The sequence below is a fragment of the Hydra vulgaris genome, chromosome 03, assembly GCF_038396675.1.
Source record: "Hydra vulgaris chromosome 03, alternate assembly HydraT2T_AEP".
Taxonomy (NCBI): Eukaryota; Metazoa; Cnidaria; class Hydrozoa; order Anthoathecata; family Hydridae; genus Hydra; species Hydra vulgaris.
The window spans coordinates 47465001-47485783 of record NC_088922.1 but is presented as its reverse complement, the minus strand read 5'-3'; the positions used below and the strand labels follow the sequence as shown (position 1 = coordinate 47485783).

Below are 20783 nucleotides of genomic sequence, written 5' to 3'. Positions count from 1 at the left end.
TTTTCTAGTCTAGACCAAAATGCTTTTTATCAGAAAATGAATGATTAAAATGATGTTTCAAGTTTTTTAAAGTTTTTATAGTATTTTCTACTCTTTCTTCTCTTTCAAAATGATTTTTCACTTTTTTTTATATCATGGTTTTTTACCACAAAATATTTGAAATGTTTTTGAAAAATTCTCATTTCACTGCAATAAACCTCATTTTTGATAAATTTGTTTTAAATAATAAAAAAAAACATTTCATTGATTTTTTATGCATATAAAATCATGTGGTTGTTTAACTAGCAAGAAAAATTAAACTAAAATTTGTCCTAAAAATTATGCATCACCTGTTAAAGATATTTTTTTATTTAGAAAATTATTATTATCTTGATATCTATTGCAAATTAAGGCTGTTACAAGAGCAACTGTTAATCGAATGTGAATTTACTTCTTGTAAATTTCCTGCATTACTATTTTTTTATTAAATTACAACTTCCCAAGACTACCAATTCAAGCACAGTTTAAAGTTTCTAGAGTTTCTGAAAACCAACATTGGTTGAAATCTGGCATTCCAACTGTTACAATGCAAAGAGTGCATTGTAACAGTTGCAACAAGAGTGCACCAGAAAGTAAAATTTTTGCGCAATAATTAGAGAATAATTCTTATAAGAAAAGTGGAATCAATGACTTAATTTAAGTAATTGCACATGTCCAAGAATACCAAAATTTCCAGTACTTGAGCATGAACTTTTAATAAATCAATGAAGTGAAAAAAATATAGTTATTGGTCCTTTAGATAAGGAAAGTACTTTTATATTAACAAAAGTATTTAAAAAAAGCACAAAGAAACAGAAATACTATGACTTTTTTTGTCTAGCAAAAGCAGTCCAGAAGCATTAGTTAGTATCACTTCTGATTTAGATGCAGAAATTAGTTCTGGTGGGAAGAAGTTTATAAATGACACTCAGAGCAATGCTGATGATGATCAGTTGTTACATTTCTGTGAATTAGCTTGTGAATCTGGCAGAAACATGATAAATTTTCCAACAGTTGCCAGAGAATGTGACAGAAATGGTGTATTTGATGATGCTGGAGCTGCAATTATTACCGCCACACTTTCAGATTATGTAGTTACAAAAAACCCAAGTTAAAGTGCTAAAGACAATTGCTTTGAAGTACTTTGTTACAAAAGTAAAGTCAGCTATGTGTTTAGTAGGCCCAAAATCAATTTTCTTTAATTGGCAAGAAGATAAAACTCCTTATTCATTTGCGACTAGCAGTAAAGACTTAGTTACTGAGAACATATAACTTCAACAGAAGAACCTTATTTCATATTTTTTGGTCACTTTTCTCCATCAAGTGCATCATCCCCAAATATCAAGATTTAGCAATTATAGATTTTTTTGACAAAAAAACAAAAAAAAAGCACCAGTTGATAACATTTTAGCTATTGACACTGTTGGAACTAGAGTAAATACTGGTGTGGACAATAATTTAATAGGATTACTGGAACTGTATTTGGGATACCTAGTTCAACTTTAGTTTTTTAGTTAACTATCATTGAGAAATTAGGTATTGCATTTAGATGGCACCACTTTTGAACCTGCATTTAGTTACAACATTTGAGAAGCACTGGGAAACTGTCACAAGTTGCTGATTGTTATATTTGATGTCAGACAGAATAACTTACCAAACTACATGAGATTATATAATTGGAGCTTCAATGCTACATGGAGAAAAAACACTTTTGGTGCTTAATTCAGTTATACTGTTGCTTTTCTGAAAGTGATCAACTTATAGTTGATAAATGCATTCAGTGAAATGCACATTTTTGTTCAAAAACTATTTTGGTATCAATGTTGACTGATGAACAGAAAGAAATTAAAGCATTTGCAGCTTGAAGAATTAAATTTGCAATGCAATGTTCAGTTGCAAATCCTAGAGAAGTAAGGAAATTCAAAATTACTTATCTAAATTTTAATGCACAGGAAATTTTGATAACGAAAGGAATCTCTGAGGATGTTAAGTTGATTACAAAAGCTGCTTCTGTATTTAGAGAAATTAGAAGAGACAGATATAATAGAACAACATTTTTATCAAGAAAGTATTTTTCATATTTTGCTTCAATGAGTAGTTGGAATATGTAGGAATAATTAATAAATAAACTCCATTATTTTATTAAATAATTTTTATTATTAGGTAAAATGAAATGTACATAAATAATGGCATTTATATAACTTCATATTTTTCATAAGAAATGATCGGGCAAATTATACTAGTGCTAACCAAATTGTGTGTCTAATTTTGAGGTTTAAAGCATTTTTTATCTAAATGCGAAATTTTATATGAAAAGTTGAGTACTTAAGCATTCGGGTCAAAATGATTCTATTACTGGTGTTGCATATCAACATTTTTTGTGAAAGTTCATAAATAAATAAACACTCACACTTGCATTTTGTACATTTTTTTAGTTTTTATTTTAAAAAAAGTTGAATCAAAAAATGACTAAGTTATTGCATTTTTTGTGTAGTGCATATTTTGACATAGCATATATTGTACTATCTAAAACCTTGTATTTTAATAAAAAGATGGCAAAGGAAAAGAAAATTGGTTCTGATTTTTTTTGTTTAATTATGTTTGGATGTTAGGGCAAAATTATTTTGCTAATCAAAGTAGTATGAACAAAAAAAAAATTGTTTATTGTATTAATCAATACAAATAAAAATATATATATTATTGGTTTTTTAGAAACTACATTGAATTAATTAATACAAAACTATGAAGATAAACTCATTTGGGTCTGTGATTGAGTATTCAAGATGTGGATTGTTTTTACTATTATGCATTACCACACACTTATCAATATTTAGTTCTATAAGCCAGAAAAAGAAGCGTGAAGCAGTGTCAAAGACCCAAAGCTTAGTATCAAAGAGTCAATCATCAGTAACAAAAAATACAGATAATCAAATCTAAACCCAAGATTGATATAAAAGTTATGGTGTTTCTGACAACAAGTAGCCGTTCTTTCTACTTAATTAAAACAGATTCATTTAAGTAACTGATCCACTATATCAATCCAAAGGGTCATTGGTAAATGGCAAAGTAATGTGAAATGATATAAAACAAATACATATCAAGGTAGACTTATTCGAAAAGTAAGAAAAAATTCTGGTGAAAATGGAGATCTTGTCTACAATTTAACTTTTGCTACTTATAAATTCCTGTTACATGCATTTTTCTCATTTTTTTTATATTTTACGTTTTTACATATTTCTTATTACTATTACTTTCTAAATCATTCAGAGATGCAACAGCATATTGATCATTCAGAGATGCAACAGCATATTGATCATTCAGAGATGCAACAGCATATTGATCATTCAGAGATGCAACAGCATATTGATCATTCAGAGATGCAACAGCATATTGATCATTCAGAGATGCAACAGCATATTGATCATTCAGAGATGCAACAGCATATTGATCATTCAGAGATGCAACAGCATATTGATCATTCAGAGATGCAACAGCATATTGATCATTCAGAGATGCAACAGCATATTGATCATTCAGAGATGCAACAGCATATTGATCATTCAGAGATGCAACAGCATATTGATCATTCAGAGATGCAACAGCATATTGATCATTCAGAGATGCAACAGCATATTGATCATTCAGAGATGCAACAGCATATTGATCAGAAAGTAAAACTCTTACAAGAAATTTAGTGTGAATACAAAAATCTAATTTTCTCAAATGTTTAGTCAAGAAATTTTAAATGAATTTTTATTTCTAGTCTCAGAATTCATTGGTAGATAGAAAAAAAATCTTAAAAACAATTGGTGTTTTTAAACAAACTCTTTTTTCTTTTTATCTATACTATCGATATTATCTGTATTATCTTTTGGTTTGCAAAGATTCATAGCTCATATATTTTATTGGCCTCATAGTTTGCTTAGTTGTATAATCATGTATCATCTCACATCATTTTTTCTTAGATTTTATGATGCAAGTTTGTACATAGTTATAAAATAGTTATTCTGCATCAAATCTTTAGGTGACATTATTTTTCATTTATTCAATCTATATTTTAGGAAAGTATTTACATTTAGTTTAAAAGTTTTTGATAAACCTATTTGATTTTTTTTTTCTTTTAGTCAGTCAAAATACTTATTCAGGAATCAGCTGACACTGAAGTTACTGATAATGAAGAAAAAACTCCATTGCATATTGCAGCAGAGTATGGAAAGGTTGATTGTTTGCTAATATTAGTCAAAAACTCAACAAGAAACATAAATTGCACTGATGAGAAAGGGCAGTCACCTTTGCATTTAGCTGCAAAAAATGGCTGGACGTAAATTTATTTATTTTAATTTATATTGTGTGGATCAATTAAGTTGATGTTTAATGCAAAGTATTTAAATAGAAAAAATTCTCTGAAAGTTCTCTCTATGCATATAAAAAATCTTTTTTTGATTGAAACTTAGCTTTAGAAAATGGTTACAACACATTAATGCAAAATGCATTAGAACACAACAGACTGAAACAAAATGCTTTGAAACATGATATATTGGAGCATAATGCATTAGAACACAACTGGCTGAAACAAAATGCATTGAAAACATAATACATTGGAACATTATGTGTTGAAATACATTAGGAAATCCTGAATATTTTCATTACTTTGTTTTTCTTGCTATAGACTAAGTCTATTAAAATATATATGGTATCTAAGTATACTCGCTAAAATTATCATATTTCTATTTAGTACATCACATTTTTATTTAGAGATACTAGTTTGGTTCTAATTGAAATGGGTGCTCAAATTTCAGGACGAGATGATTCAAACTGGTCACCACTTGACTATGCTGCAAGAAATGGACATTCAAAAATTGTGATAGCTCTTATTAAAAATGGTGCTTGTGTAAACGAATATGATCCAAACAAACTAACCCCTCTTCACCATGCTTCTATTAATGGACATGTCAAGTGTATAAACATTTTATTGAATCATGGTGCAAACATATCATTTCAGAATGCAGATGGAAAAAATTGTCTTGATCTAGCTTTAGAAAATCATCATACAGAAGCTTGCAGGATATTTGTCACTCATAAAAGGTTTGAATTTTGTTAAAGTATTGAGTATTGAATTCACATATCTCACTATCAATAATATTTCTTCAAAAATATTAGTGCTTTACATATTTTGGTAAAGTTAGGGTTTTGCTGTTTGTAGTTAAGTCCTTTTTTACTGCAATATGGTGCAGGCATGAAATGCGGGGTAAATCTTAAATAGCAATGATGTTAATCTGATAGGATAAGCTAGGTATTGGTGCTGAGCCTCTTCAAAATGCTGGTGATAATAAATGTGATTCTGAGAAGTTAATTACCACCACTACATAAATTATAATTACACAAAAGCAATAAAATTTTATCTTTATCTTATACCTCCTATTATTTTATATTTTCAACAAGCTCACCTGTATTAAGTTACAAACTATTAATTTTGTTTATATGTCAGTAAAAGTCTTTTAGGTAAAAATTGTTTATTTATAATAATCTGCTGAGTATCATTTTGCTGCCATAATTGAGTGGAATAGGGCTGGAAAAATAAACAACTTATTGCCATAAGTCGTTTATTCTTCCAGCCCAATTTTGTTTGTTATTTTTTTAATAAAGTTACTAACATATAATTGAACTGCAAACAAAATAAACAATGAACAAGTATACAAGTAGTAATACCAATAAATCCTGTTACAAAAATAACATGAAAGTTACAAAAATAACATAAAATTTAAATTATTGAAAATAAATTATTAAAACTTAAATACTGCTTCCTTTAAAAAAATAACTACAGTTATTTTGCAATTTTTCTGACAATTTTCCAATATTGCCACTAGCAAATAATTTTACAATTTTGCCACTGGCAAATAACTTTCCATTTCCATAGATCAGCTCATGGTAAAGATTATTATAGTTTTGTAATAAATATACAGCTTTAAAATATAGTTTAATGTTTCTAAAGTTAACTGGAAGAAGGGCTTCTCAAAATCTGTAGAGAAAGTTCCATATAATGATGTATAAGGCATTTGTATAAGTACATTAATTCTACTTTAAGTAAGACCTAAAATGCCTCTAAAAGTTAAATGAGCTTTTTTTTTATAACATGTTTTAATCTTGTACAATTAAAAAAATACTTATCATTCCTTTTATATAAAAAACTTATAGTATAGTTTGATAAAAAAAAGTTTTGGTGTAAAAGATGTTTTGGTAAATAAATAGTTAGGTAAAAAAGATTGTTGAACAATATAATATATTGCTGTCTTTCGAGTTAGATTTACAATTTGTGCCATTTTGAGCAAAATGTGTTGATATGGTGATGATAATGGTGATGATAATGATGGTGGATGAAAAAACTAGCCAATGTTTGTTCTGCAATATTTATTATTGATCACTAACTATATAACAAATAGCTTGTCTGCTATTGGTTTTAAAGAAGTAAATCTTAGAGACATCATCACCATAATCATCATCATCATCATCATCATCATCATCATCATCATCATCATCATCATCATCATCATCATCATCATCATCATCATCATCATCATCATCATCATCATCATCATCATCATCATCATCATCATCATCATCATCATCATCATCATCACTACCACCATCATCATGATCATCATCATTTTCATCATCATCACCATCATGATCATTACTATCATCATACACTATGTAATGCACTTTGTAAAAGTTTTCCCAGCTATATTTTTTTTGAAACTTTTTAAATTCTAATATCCAATCATCTTTGTCTCTATGCTCCACATCCCTAAACCAACTTCTTTGAGGCACCCTATCAGATACACTCAATATTTTCAATCTCTGTTTAAGATCATCCCTTCTTTTCTCATCTTTAAGAGTCACACTACACATTTATTTAATCATCATTTTCGTTATTCTTTCAAAGAACTAGACATTTTTAACCTTCATTGACCATGTTTCACTACCTTTCATCATAATATTCTGTGCACATGTAGTGTACAACTTTCGCTAATCTTGAGTGAAGCATCCTCTTGCTGTTAGAAGTGGAGATGATTCTCTAAGCGCGGCCTAGGTTTACTTTTTTATTGCTCTTGATACCTCTTCTGATCCACCAGCTGATCCAGATGATCCAAGTACTACATCTGTTTTACTTAATACTTTATCAACTACTAAAGTATGCTTGTGTTACTTTTAAGTTGCTAGCATTTTTTATTGTCCTGAATCTTTTTGCATTGTCATGCTTTTGTTTTAGTTGTGCCAGAATTTTAAAAATAAAATTATTTATTTGAAGACACTTTAGCTGATAACATAAGATAATAATGTATCAAGAATGCAACAAATTTAATAAGGATCTATATGTATATATAAGTAAATAAAATCAATAATTTGAAAAGACTTTTTAGCATACACCACATAATAAAGAAAAGGGTAAACTAAGGTAAAACAAGATAATAGGGTAAAAAGGGGTTTTTCAACAAAACTCCTTTTATTGCAAGTGTTTGAATTCAAAGTAACTCAATATAAAACAACGTCATCTTGAGCTATAGTTGACTTTTTCGAATTATTGATATAGATTCAGATATATTTTTTAGCATTATTGTTACATAGCAAATACAAGTTTTTAAATCTCTTTTATCTAATTTTTTAAACTAATAACTAGTACTTAATAATTAATGGTTTGAACTAAAATTATTTGTAAACAATTATGAACTAAAGTTATTTGTAAACAATTATGAACTAAAGTTATATGTAAATAGTTATGAACTAAAGTTATTTGTAAACAATTATGAACTTAAGTTATTTGTAAACAATAAATATTATTCAGATACAATTATCTTAACAAAATTTTGTTAACAAATAAGATGCTTAATTTTACAATAAAATTAACTCTGTTTTTGTCATAATGAATTTTATTGCACCACTCCAAAATAAGATAAAATGGGATAGTTTCAGTGAGGTTCTACACAATTTTGCCCTAATATTGGATTTTTTTTTCTCATATAAGTACAATTCCAATTAAAAAAGTTCCAATATAAATATTTTAGTTGTTTCCCAAACCATTTAATGCCCATCCCATGACAGACACCAAACAAACAAGAATCATTACAAAGAGAAAAAACAATAAGTTTTACTTCCTGATCTTATAAAAAATGCTTTACTGGAGGAAAGAAAAAAAAAATCTTAAGCCAAAAAAATAACAAACAGGTTCAATCCAAAAAATCCAATAATGAAGACACACCATACCTTTATTTTGAGGAGCTCTATTCCTTAATTTTTAAAGATAGATTTTCTGTGGTGAGTGCTGCAGATGGGCTTCTATTCTTGTGTTGGGCTTAAAGAAAAAAAAAAATCCAAATTTTTTCTATGAACTGATTATTAATGGTGAATAGTTGGTTATACAAGTTAACATTTTCTCTATTCATTAAAATTTTTTTTCACTGATAATTGTAATAATAATGTTAATGTTATTTATATATATATTTAGATGGAAAGAGGTACTTAACAATATTGATAATGAAGGATCCAGTCCAATGGAAAAATTAATATCATATGCTCCTGATATTGCTCAAATAGTTCTAGACAAGTGCATAGAATACTCTAAACTTGATGAAAATTCTAAAGGATACTACATAAGATATGACTTTAAATACCTTGATTCTCATCCTGAAAACTCATCGAAAAGAATTTATTTTGGACCTTCTTGCATGATCACATTTAAGCAAGAAAACTTACTTTCTCATCCACTTACTGTTCAATTAATTAATTATAAATGGTCATGTCTGGGTCGCTGGATTCACTTAATTAGCTTGTTTATTTATATTTTGTTTGTGGGTATGCTTACTGGTCTACTTATCATTGATAAAGAAAGGTGGTTGCTTAAAATTTGATTCTTTTTCTTTAATTTTATTTCTTACTTTTCAATTTTAAATAGTTGTTATTTTGTGTTATAAAAAACCTTTGATAAAAAGGCAATGTATCATTTCTCTGAAAAGCTCTTGGATTGGTTAGTTGAAATATATAATTTCATTTGCTAAGCAATAGCATAGTCTGTTAAAAGTAAAAATATATAAATATACAATTATGTAAATAAATACTCGTTTTTATGATACCTTTGTGATATGAAAATAGCTCTATTAAAAAAAAAAAAAAAAAGAATCTGAAAAGGAAGTGACTGCAAAGGATTTCTAAACATTTTAAATTTAAACTTATAAAAATTATGGTAAAAAATTTAAAAAAAAAAAATTTGTTTTTCAAATGCTTAAGATCAACGCTGTTTAAGCAGAAAGAAAATACTACTCAATATCATTTAATATATAATATATAGTTGATATGTCGTTTGATATATTACTTATTGATATAGTCTTTTGATGTATTACTTATTGATATGGTCTTTTAATGTACTACTTATTGATACAGTCTTTTGATGTATTACTTATTGATAAAGTCTTTCATAAAGGTAAATTTTATTTACTTTATTATTTATTCTAATTATTTTTTAATAAAAACACAGTACAATAGTTTTATAGTTAAAATAATTTTATGAATTTCTTTTAGATCTTTTAGTTGCAGACCTCTATATATAAATTTTATAAAAGTAAATTACTAAATTTGAAAGCCTCTAAGTAAAAGCATATCAACTTATGAACTAATAAAAAAAAAAAAAAAAAAAAAAAAAACAACAAAAAAAAAACATAGTATAACTTTATTTATAGAACAAATATTAATTCCAAATAATAAGTATTTATAGTATCTAAATCTTTTTTAAATTAATCTTAAAAAATCATAAGCAACATAAATTTAAATTAATCAAGTTTTTCAATCAAAAAGTAAATTGTTAACATAACAAATTTATATATATATATACATATATATATATATATATATATATATATATATATATATATATATATATATATATATATATATATATATATATATATATATATATATATATATATATATATATATATATACATATAAATATGTATATATACATAAATATCAGGCCTGTAGAAACGAAAATTATTTTGGGGCAATACCACTCCTATATTTTTGAGGACCTTTTTTTTTAGTAATTTTTTTAGTCAATTTCTTTAAAATTATTTATTTGAAAAACTTTTTTTGGGGGGGCCAATGCCCCTGCTGCCTCTCACCCCCCCCAGTTACTACAGGCCTGTATATAAATGTATAAATATATATATATATATATATATATATATATATATATATATATATATATATATATACATATATATATATATACTTATTTATAAATATATATATATATATATATATATATATATATATATACATATATATATATATACTTATTTATAAATATATATATATATATATATATATATATATATATATATATATATATATATATATATATATATATATATATATATATATATATACATATATATATATATACTTATTTATAAATATATATACGTATATATGTCCAAAAGGTCTGCTGAGCACAAATGATATTATTTTAGTGGAATGAAAAACACTTTTCAGGTTAAAACACATGTTTCGAGCTTACAAAGTTTATCATCAGTTTAAAATGACCAATATAAAATTGTTCAATATGTAGGTAACAAAGTAATTAAAAATCCATTAAAAATTGCTATTCAAAATAACTATTTATAATGCGTAATTAAAATAAAAAATATAATACAAAGGAAATAATAAAAATACACTCAAATTTACAGTTAACATTCATTACGCAAAAGGTATTTTACAATAAAGGATGTTAATATAAGTTAGATAAGAACAATTCAATACATCTGTGCCTAACTTGTTTGCTTAACACAGGGTTCTGCCATTTTAAATAAAGACCTTCTTCAATTTCTAATTCAGTTTCCCTATTGGCAGTATTCAGAATGGTAAAACATTCTGCAGTTGATTTATTAAAACAATAAATACTGGATTTAATATGTTGAAATATATGTGATTTTTTTTTCTTCCTTAAAATGTTCATCAATACGTTGAGAAATGTGTTGAACAGTTTTCCTTATGTAACAAACATTACAGTTTGCACAATTAAATTTATAAACAACATTAGATTTTAACTTTCTGGGAATAATACTTTTTAATGAAAAAAACTATTGAATTTTAGTAGATATAAATGCCAGTTTTATGATAAATTTCTCTTTGCAAAACAGCTTTATTAACTCTGATATTTTATTTTGAGCGTTTAAAGATCATTCACCAATATAGGGTAATTTAAAATATTTACAATCATATTTAGGTTTTTCAAAAGGTTCATAGTGTTTAAGATCCAAATATTTTTTAAAAGAATTATATATTAATTTAATAGGATATCGGTTCTTAAGTAAAGTTATTTTAGTTGACTGAATATTTTCATGAAACCCTGCCCAGGTGTTATTTATTTTAAATGTACGGTCAATGAGAGCTTTAATTAGCCGCATATTGTATTGAAATGATGTAAAACTAAAGTAGTTAATTAATAGCCCAGTAAAAGTTTCTTTATCGTATATACTAGTCATGAGGTTATTTTGATTTTCAATACAAACATCCAGAAAAGGTAACTTACCATTTTGTTCATGTTCACAAGTGAATTTAGTACTCGGGTGTTTAGAATTAAAGTAATCAAGAAAATTTACACTGTCATTTTTAGATGGAAAAGATGCGAAAATGTCATCAACGTATCTCTCATAAAACAATGGCTGAGTGCTGTTATACTTTTCAATCCATTTGTTTTCAAATTCACCCATATATAATTTTGCTATCTTATAGTTATAAGAATTTATAGAAGATATAATAGGTCTAAATTTTTGAATGTCATTGAACTTTTTATGCATTTTGGGTGTCCCATAAGTTCTCGCAGGATGAGAACCTGTGTGGTATTTTTTGTTTATATTGTTCAGTAGTAAGAAAATTTTCTTTGTTTAATTTTTGAAGAAATCGATATAATTGTCCTTGTCTGAATTTTGTAGGATCTTTGTCAAAAAGTTTAAATTTATTTCCATCATTTATAATTGAATAGATTGTCTTATCGTAGTCAGTTCTTTTTAATAGAATCACATCATAACCTTTATCCGATCTTACTATAACTAAGATATTATTTTTTCTTAGATTTTTAATAATCCCATGTTTGTGCAAAGTGGTTTTAGATGGTTTATAATTAAAATAGTATGTATTAGCAATATGTGCTAATTCTGTTTTAACTCTCTATTAGAATTTTTTTTTAATAATATTTTCATTCAACAATTGATAAATCATTTCAAAAGAAGTAAAAATATTACTTTTATTCAACCTTTCTTGGGGTATGGAGTGGCTAAGCCCATTCTTTAAAATTTCTAATTCATCCTGAGTTAATTGAAATTTAGATAATTTTTTATAATTGTTCGGAAGTAAAAGGTAAAATGATATTTTTTGTAAGATTTTGTAATTTTTTATTATGAGTCATACTAATTGTTTTAATCTAACTATCAACATTCTTCCTTGCCACTTTTTGTAAAATAATATAATCCAAACTTTTTAATAATTTATGCATAACATCTTCTTCATTCCTTAATTCTTTTTCTATCTTCTTAGTTTCTTGGACTCTTCTTTGAACAAGACTTCGTAATAATCTCTGTCTGATTGCTTTTATATCTCGTGGATCCATAGTTGGAGGTATTTTGAAAACAACAAACTTTGGATGACATTCCAAAGTTTAGACCTATTATAACTTCTATAATTTCTTATAATTATAAATTAGCGAAATTCCTAAGCAACTTAGTTCAACCATGCATAAACAATAAATATTCACCAAAAGATTCTTTTTCATTTATCAATAACCTTAAATTAAATAATATTAAAGGAACTCATACTATTTCATTTGATGTCGAAAATTTATTTACTAACATACCGTTAGATGAAACTATTGAAATAGCAGTATTAAAAATATTTCAAAACTACCCTGAACTAAAATTTTCCAAACAAAAACTTAAATTATTTCGCTTTGACACAAGCAATACCCATTTTCTTTTTAATGGTTAATATTTTGATCAAATTGACAGAGTTGTAATGGGCTCTCCTTTGGCTCCTGTGTTAGCTAACCTATTTATGGGTGAATTTGAAAACAAATGGATTGAAAAGTATAACAGCACTCAGCCATTGTTTTATGAGAGATACGTTGATGACATTTTCGCATCTTTTCCATCTAAAAATGACAGTGTAAATTTTCTTGATTACTTTAATTCTAAACACCCGAGTACTAAATTCACTTGTGAACATGAACAAAATGGTAAGTTACCTTTTCTGGATGTTTGTATTGAAAATCAAAATAACCTCATGACTAGTATATACGATAAAGAAACTTTTACTGGGCTATTGATTAACTACTTTAGTTTTACATCATTTCAATACAATATGCGGCTAATTAAAGCTCTCATTGACCGTACATTTAAAATAAATAACACCTGGGCAGGGTTTCATGAAAATATTCAGTCAACTAAAATAACTTTACTTAAGAACCGATATCCTATTAAATTAATATATAATTCTTTTAAAAAATATTTGGATCTTAAACACTATGAACCTTTTGAAAAACCTAAATATGATTGTAAATATTTTAAATTACCCTATATTGGTGAATGATCTTTAAACGCTCAAAATAAAATATCAGAGTTAATAAAGCTGTTTTGCAAAGAGAAATTTATCATAAAACTGGCATTTATATCTACTAAAATTCAATAGTTTTTTTCATTAAAAAGTATTATTCCCAGAAAGTTAAAATCTAATGTTGTTTATAAATTTAATTGTGCAAACTGTAATGTTTGTTACATAAGGAAAACTGTTCAACACATTTCTCAACGTATTGATGAACATTTTAAGGAAGAAAAAAAAATCACATATATTTCAACATATTAAATCCAGTATTTATTGTTTTAATAAATCAACTGCAGAATGTTTTACCATTCTGAATACTGCCAATAGGGAAACTGAATTAGAAATTGAAGAAGGTCTTTATTTAAAATGGCAGAACCCTGAGTTAAGCAAACAAGTTAGGCACAGATGTATTGAATTGTTCTTATCTAACTTATATTAACATCCTTTATTGTAAAATACCTTTTGCGTAATGAATGTTAACTGTAAATTTGAGTGTATTTTTATTATTTCCTTTGTATTATATTTTTTATTTTAATTACGCATTATAAATAGTTATTTTGAATAGCAATTTTTAATGGATTTTTAATTACTTTGTTACCTACATATTGAACAATTTTATATTGGTCATTTTAAACTGATGATAAACTTTGTAAGCTCGAAACATGTGTTTTAACCTGAAAAGTGTTTTTCATTCCACTAAAATAATATCATTTGTGCTCAGCAGACCTTTTGGACATATATACGTATATATATATATTTATAAATAAGTATATATATATATATGTATATATATATATATATATATATATATATATATATATATATATATATATTTATAAATAAGTATATATATATATATGTATATATATATATATATATATATATATTTATAAATAAGTATATATATATATATGTATATATATATATATATATATATATATATATATATATATATATATATATATATATATATATATATATATATATATATATATATATATATATATATATATACAGTGGTGGCCAAAAAGATCCAAACTTTTTTAAAATTACCTTTTTTTTTATTTGTATTAAATCAAACCAAAATTATTTAACCCGAGTGTACTTGCAATAGTCTACTTTATATATACTACAAGTTTGAACTTGTCTTTTCTAAGACATTTTATTACATACTAATATTTCTTAATTTCGATTGGACAAAGGTATGGAAACTTGTTCAAACTTGTCACTAAACATAAACAAATCTTATCATTTAGAATTAAAATGTGTTAGAATTGACATCTTTGTTAGTTCATCATCGTTATAAAAAATACTTCTACAAAAGATCCTGGAAAGTCATCAAAAGATATAAAAGAAGAAATCTTGGAACAGCATGGAGTTTTATTATCTGACAGGACAGTTCGTAGAAGGTTAAATGATGCGGGCTTATTTGGAAGAGTGGCTGTCAAAAAACCGTTAATTTTTAAGAAAAATAAGATGAGTAGATTATTGTTTGCAAAGGAACATTTAAAATGGTCAGAAGAAAAATGGGCAAATGTGTTGTGGAGTGATGAAAGTAAATTTCAGTTGTTTGGAAGTGATGGAAGAAAATATGTGAGGCACCCTAAAGGTAAAAGATTTGATCCCAAATACCAAACACCTACAGTCTAGCATGGAGGTGGCAGTGTTATGGTGTGGGAATGTTTTTCTTCATCTGGCACTGGTCCATTAGTGAAAATTGATGGTATTATGGACCGATTTAAGTATAAAGACATATTAAATAATATAATGTTACCATATGCTTCAGAAAAAATGGCTCTGGGGTCGTTATTCCAACAAGATAACGACCCAAAGCACTCGTCAAAATTAATTAAAGAGTGGTTAAATACTCACAGGGTACCTTGTATGGAATGGCTATCTCAAAGTCCCAACTTAAACCCTATAGAACATCTTTGGGATGTGTTAGACCGCCAAATTCGGCAGCATAATATTTCAAATCACAATAAACTTTTTAAAATTTTACAAGCAGAATGGGAAAAAATACCTACTGACACTTGTGCCAACCTGGTGAAATCTATGCCACAAAGATGTTCCATGGTAATAGACTCAAAAGGATATGCAACTAGATATTAAATTTTTCTAGATATTAACATTTTTTGGTCCTGGTCATAAGTTTCCATACTTATGACCAGGCCTAATTTAAAAATATAATTTTTTTTTGTATATGTTAATAAAAAAAAAATGTTTTATTTTATTAAAAAGTTGTATTACGACTTCAATAAACATATGCATAATATGTAGTAAGTGTTGCATTTTTTATAATTAAATAAAAAGCATTTTTGAAAAGTTTCCATACTTTTGGCCACCACTATATATATATATATATATATATATATATATATATATATATATATATATATATATATATATATATATATATATATATATATATATATATATATATATATATATATATATATATACATATATATATATATATATATATATATATATATATATATATATATATATATATATATATATATATATATATATATACACATATATATATTTTATTTAACTATTATTTACTTGCTTTAATTTAGAGAGAAGCAAGAAGAAAAAAATGGATTTCAAAAAATAATCCCTACAGTGATACTTATTCTATCAAGCTTTGAAATTTGTAAAGAGTTTGTACAGGCTTACTTATTAAAGAAAGAATATTTTAAAGACTTTAACAATTACTTAGAGTTAATACTTTACTCATCTACTTTTATATTTATGTTGTCATTTATTAAACATATCACTATGAATATTAAGTGGACTGCTGGAGTATTTTCAATTTTATTTGCTTGGACTAATTTGTTACTTTACTTGAAACGATCTTTTTTTGGAGTTTATGTTGTTATGATTATTGAAATTTTAAAATCATTGATTAATGTTATTATGGTATTTGTGATGATCATTATAGCATTCTCATTATCATTTTTTGTTCTTTTTGAAAATTCATCTTTTTCCTCTCCTGAATGGTCTATGGTCAAAACTATTGTTATGACACTTGGGGAGACAGATTTTAATGACTTATTCATAAATAACAATACTACAGTTGATATTAGTGATTTGCCATACCCAGAAATGTCATATATCTTGTTCACATTGTTCTTGATTGTTTGCCCTATAGTACTTATGAACTTGTTAGTGAGTATAATTAAGTTCATATTTCTTCTTTTTTTTATTTTTTTTATTTTAAGTATTAGGAAAAATTTTAATGTTTCAAATCTTTTAAAAAATATGAAGAACTTATTATTAAAAACTTGAATATTATTTTTTCTAATGAACTTGTTGACTTAAAGTGGATATTTTATGTTTATTTAAACAAATATTTTTCTTTAGGTTGGTTTAGCTGTAGGTAATATAGCTTATGTTAGAGATTCAGCTTACATACTTATGTTAAAAGCTCAAGTTGACATTCTAAAAGCACTTGAGTCAAGATATCCTAAAAAATTGCTGAAAAAAACTTATCACGATATACTTACTGTTTACCCTAACACCGTTTCTTGGAAAAAAAGGTTTTTGATTATCATAATTTTTATAATTTATTGTTTTTATTTTATTACAATTGATAAAACAAAAGTAAATAAATAAAAGCAAATAAAGATATTGAAGCCTAGCAGCTAGATATTTTTGACCTAGCAGCTAGTTTGGACATCAAATCAATTTAGGACGAAGGATTGCTCTAGTTTAAATGGGAGTTTTAAATAGATTCACTGCCCTAAAACCAGACCCACAATGGTTTCCTGCATAAATAATGATAATGCTATTTTATTATGAACCTGCTGAGCTTTACTTTTTAAAATTTTCTGCTTGGCAGAGTTTACATCATTTAGACTTGTTAGCTCATATTTGTTATTTATATGTCATTTTTATATTATATGTGGTTAGGTTATTTTTAAGCTAAAATAATAAAAATGTCTATTCAAATTTATAGAGAGTTTCTTTATTATAGACAGAGCTGGGTGATCACTTGATCAGCAACTCTGCTACATGAAAAGTCTCTATTTGGTAGCAGAGTTGCAAAAGTTGTAAAAGCACTTTCTTTCAGCAAATATGGTAGTGGACTGAGGTTGCTACCAAAATAAAATCCAAAGCCCTACTGCGCTATCATTTAAAGTTAGCAGAAGAGTATAAATTACAAACTTTTTTCTTTACTAAAAACTGAGTAAAAGATAAATGAAATAATGATGTTATCTAATAAGATGTGTACAATTTTGTTAAAAGATTTTGAAACGGAGGTGCATGTGTTTCAAATTGAATGTCTACAACTAGCTCTATGTATTAACAGTATCAAGCAGATTCTAGCATTGATCTAGACTTTTCTAATATCTCATTTTCTAATATCTTAATCTTTTGATTATGTTAAACTTTAAAAAGTATAATAGGATGATGACTGACATAATGCTCCAGACTTTCTTTTAGTGATAGATAATAACAATAAACAATTCAATGTATTAAATATTTTGCATTTGAAGTTTTTAATGCAAAATAATGCTTTCAAAATAAATGTACATTTTAATTCAAGTTTTTCAAAAATTTTAACAGTAGACCCATTCAAATCACACAAGTGTCCTCACTTGTATATATATTATACCTTCATGTCAAACTTATATGTATTTATCTTTATTTTTATTTTTCGTAGTTATTAAGGTGTTATAAAAAGACTGAACAGTTTTATCACAAAGCACCATGAAAGAGCATTCAACCAGAAGTATCCAGGATAGAATATTGGACAGATATACAGGCTGAATTTGTATAACATCCCGTATCCGTTATCTGGCCAGATAATAAATAATCTGGTTGGCAATGTTGGATACTTCATGTTCATAAATAATAAGAAAAAACTTGTTTTTACTTCTTCTGAATTCTTCAAGATATTCAGTTTAGACCTGATTAAACAAATTGGCAATTAGCATAATAAGAGAACCGAGAACACAAATAAGAGAACCTAGAACACAAATTCTTAAGTATTAATCTTTTAAAATAATCTAATATAAGTAGATTCAAAATTTTTTTATTTAAGTTATATAGTTCAAATAAATAAGAATTATTTGTGTTCAACACAATCAACATATTCAAATACATATTTTATCACTCATGAATGAATTGATTTGTATAATTTATGAATGAATTAATTTGTATTATTTGTGAATGAATTGATTTGTATTATTTGTGAATGAATTGCTTTGTATTATTATGTACAAACAATAACATTTCTCAGCATTGAGGTAACAGCCATGATTGCTTCTTCTCATAAATATTTCTATATTCAGAAACAATCGCTCTGAAAACACAAAAGCTGCTGGTGGTGCTAATAATTTAAGGTTTAGTTCTTTTATATGATAACCAACCATTTAGTTTTACAAATGCTTATTGGTTGATTATCTAAAGAAATCTTCATAGCTATTTTTTATGTATTTGCTTTTACTTTTCATCATTAATGTTCCATATCTTTTTGATGAACACTTTAATTGAAATTAACTTTAAATGTTAAATTAAAATGCAAATGTCTAACTTTGAAAGACATTTGCTTTTTGATTTCACACATTTTCTTTACAATTAGAATTACCTTTAGAAAAATTTTATTCAAAATTCCTAACTACCTTTTGAACAATTTTGTAGAGTTGAAGAAGTCAAAAATTTTATTTTTTCTTTCCTTTTCATATTGCTTTAAATGAAATCTTTTGACATGCAGTGAGTTATAAAAAACATTTTTTGACTAAAATTAGATTTTTGGCTTATTAACTTTCTACATAGAATACAAGCTGTTTTCAATTCAGAGGAATCATTTATGTTATAAAGTTTCCAAACAATACTTTTCATTTTAGAATTTTTACATTGTTGAAATTTTAAATTATTTGACATCAAAATTTGAAGTTTTGAAACATTGAAGGTTTTGTAATAAAAACATCATTTTTATTACAAATCAACATTTTTGATTACGTGATTATTTTGTATCCATCTGTATATTTAAAATTTTTTATCTAGCACATCCCTACATTCAACCAGAAAGTTCATGTCTCCATCCTTACCAATGTTGCTGATCCAGGCCAGAGCTGGCATTGAACCTTTTGGTTATTCTTACTTTACTAATCGTTAATTGTTAATCTTTAAAGTTTTATAAATAAATTACAAGTATAAAAGTTAAATTTAAAATATGAAGGTTTAAAAAAAGATGTCCTTTAGCAAACAAAGTGCATTAGTGAATTTTGTTTTCCAAAGAAGTGAAAGGATTGGGGTAGTGGTTTTGAATATTTAGTAGTGATGCCCAGCTCTGATTATAGCTAGCTTTTTATGTAATATTAAAATAAATTTTTTTAGTTTTTTTCAACTGTTTGGTATTGCTGACTTCAATTCCTTGAAAGACAAACAAGAAAGTAGATCCAAATGGAAAACAAACATTGCAAGAGATTTAGAATTAGAACATATTGAGTTTGATCACCTAGAAAAAAGAATAGAAACCATAAAAATGTTGATGAGAAAGCATCTTGAGATAACAGAAGATATAATTGTTACTCTGAAGATTGACGAAAATTAATTGATTATAAATTTTTTTTTTTTATTAGTTAACATAGTTTTTTGTTCAGTTTAATTTCTAATTATCAACACTTTATAGAAGTGAACTAATGATATGTATTTTATTTTTTATCTGCATTAATTTGTACATATACACAGTTATTTATTACATTTTTTATCAAAATTTGTGGTTTACTTCAAGGATTTAAATAATTTTATCTATGTTTATATTAAAATATTATGTATATATATATATATATATATATATATATATATATATATATATATATATATATACACACATATATATATGTATATATATATATATATATATATATATATATATATATATATATATATATATATATATATATATATATATATATATATATATATATATATATCAGTGGTGTACACTGGATTTTTATATGTTTGAGTTTTGACACTTACAGGCATGGTGCAAGCTCCAAACTTTTGTATGTTTATGCTTATATCAAAAAAGAATGTTTTGTAAAGAAATGGGTTGATTAAAGTTTGGAAACAAGAAAACCCTAATTTTTGGGCCCACC

The 20783-nt window shown here is 25.8% G+C and overlaps 1 protein-coding gene across 1 annotated transcript in view; it reads left to right on the top strand.

Moving 5' to 3' along the window:
• Positions 1 to 20783, top strand: part of LOC101237623 (uncharacterized) — a 100591-nt gene that overhangs the window by 38473 nt on the left and 41335 nt on the right. The window contains exons 7-12 of the mRNA XM_065794522.1: positions 4143 to 4339; positions 4774 to 5103; positions 8522 to 8905; positions 16251 to 16842; positions 17038 to 17213; positions 20020 to 20233. Of these exons, the coding sequence (XP_065650594.1) occupies positions 4143 to 4339; positions 4774 to 5103; positions 8522 to 8905; positions 16251 to 16842; positions 17038 to 17213; positions 20020 to 20233 (1893 nt within the window). The remainder of the gene's footprint in view (positions 1 to 4142; positions 4340 to 4773; positions 5104 to 8521; positions 8906 to 16250; positions 16843 to 17037; positions 17214 to 20019; positions 20234 to 20783) is intronic.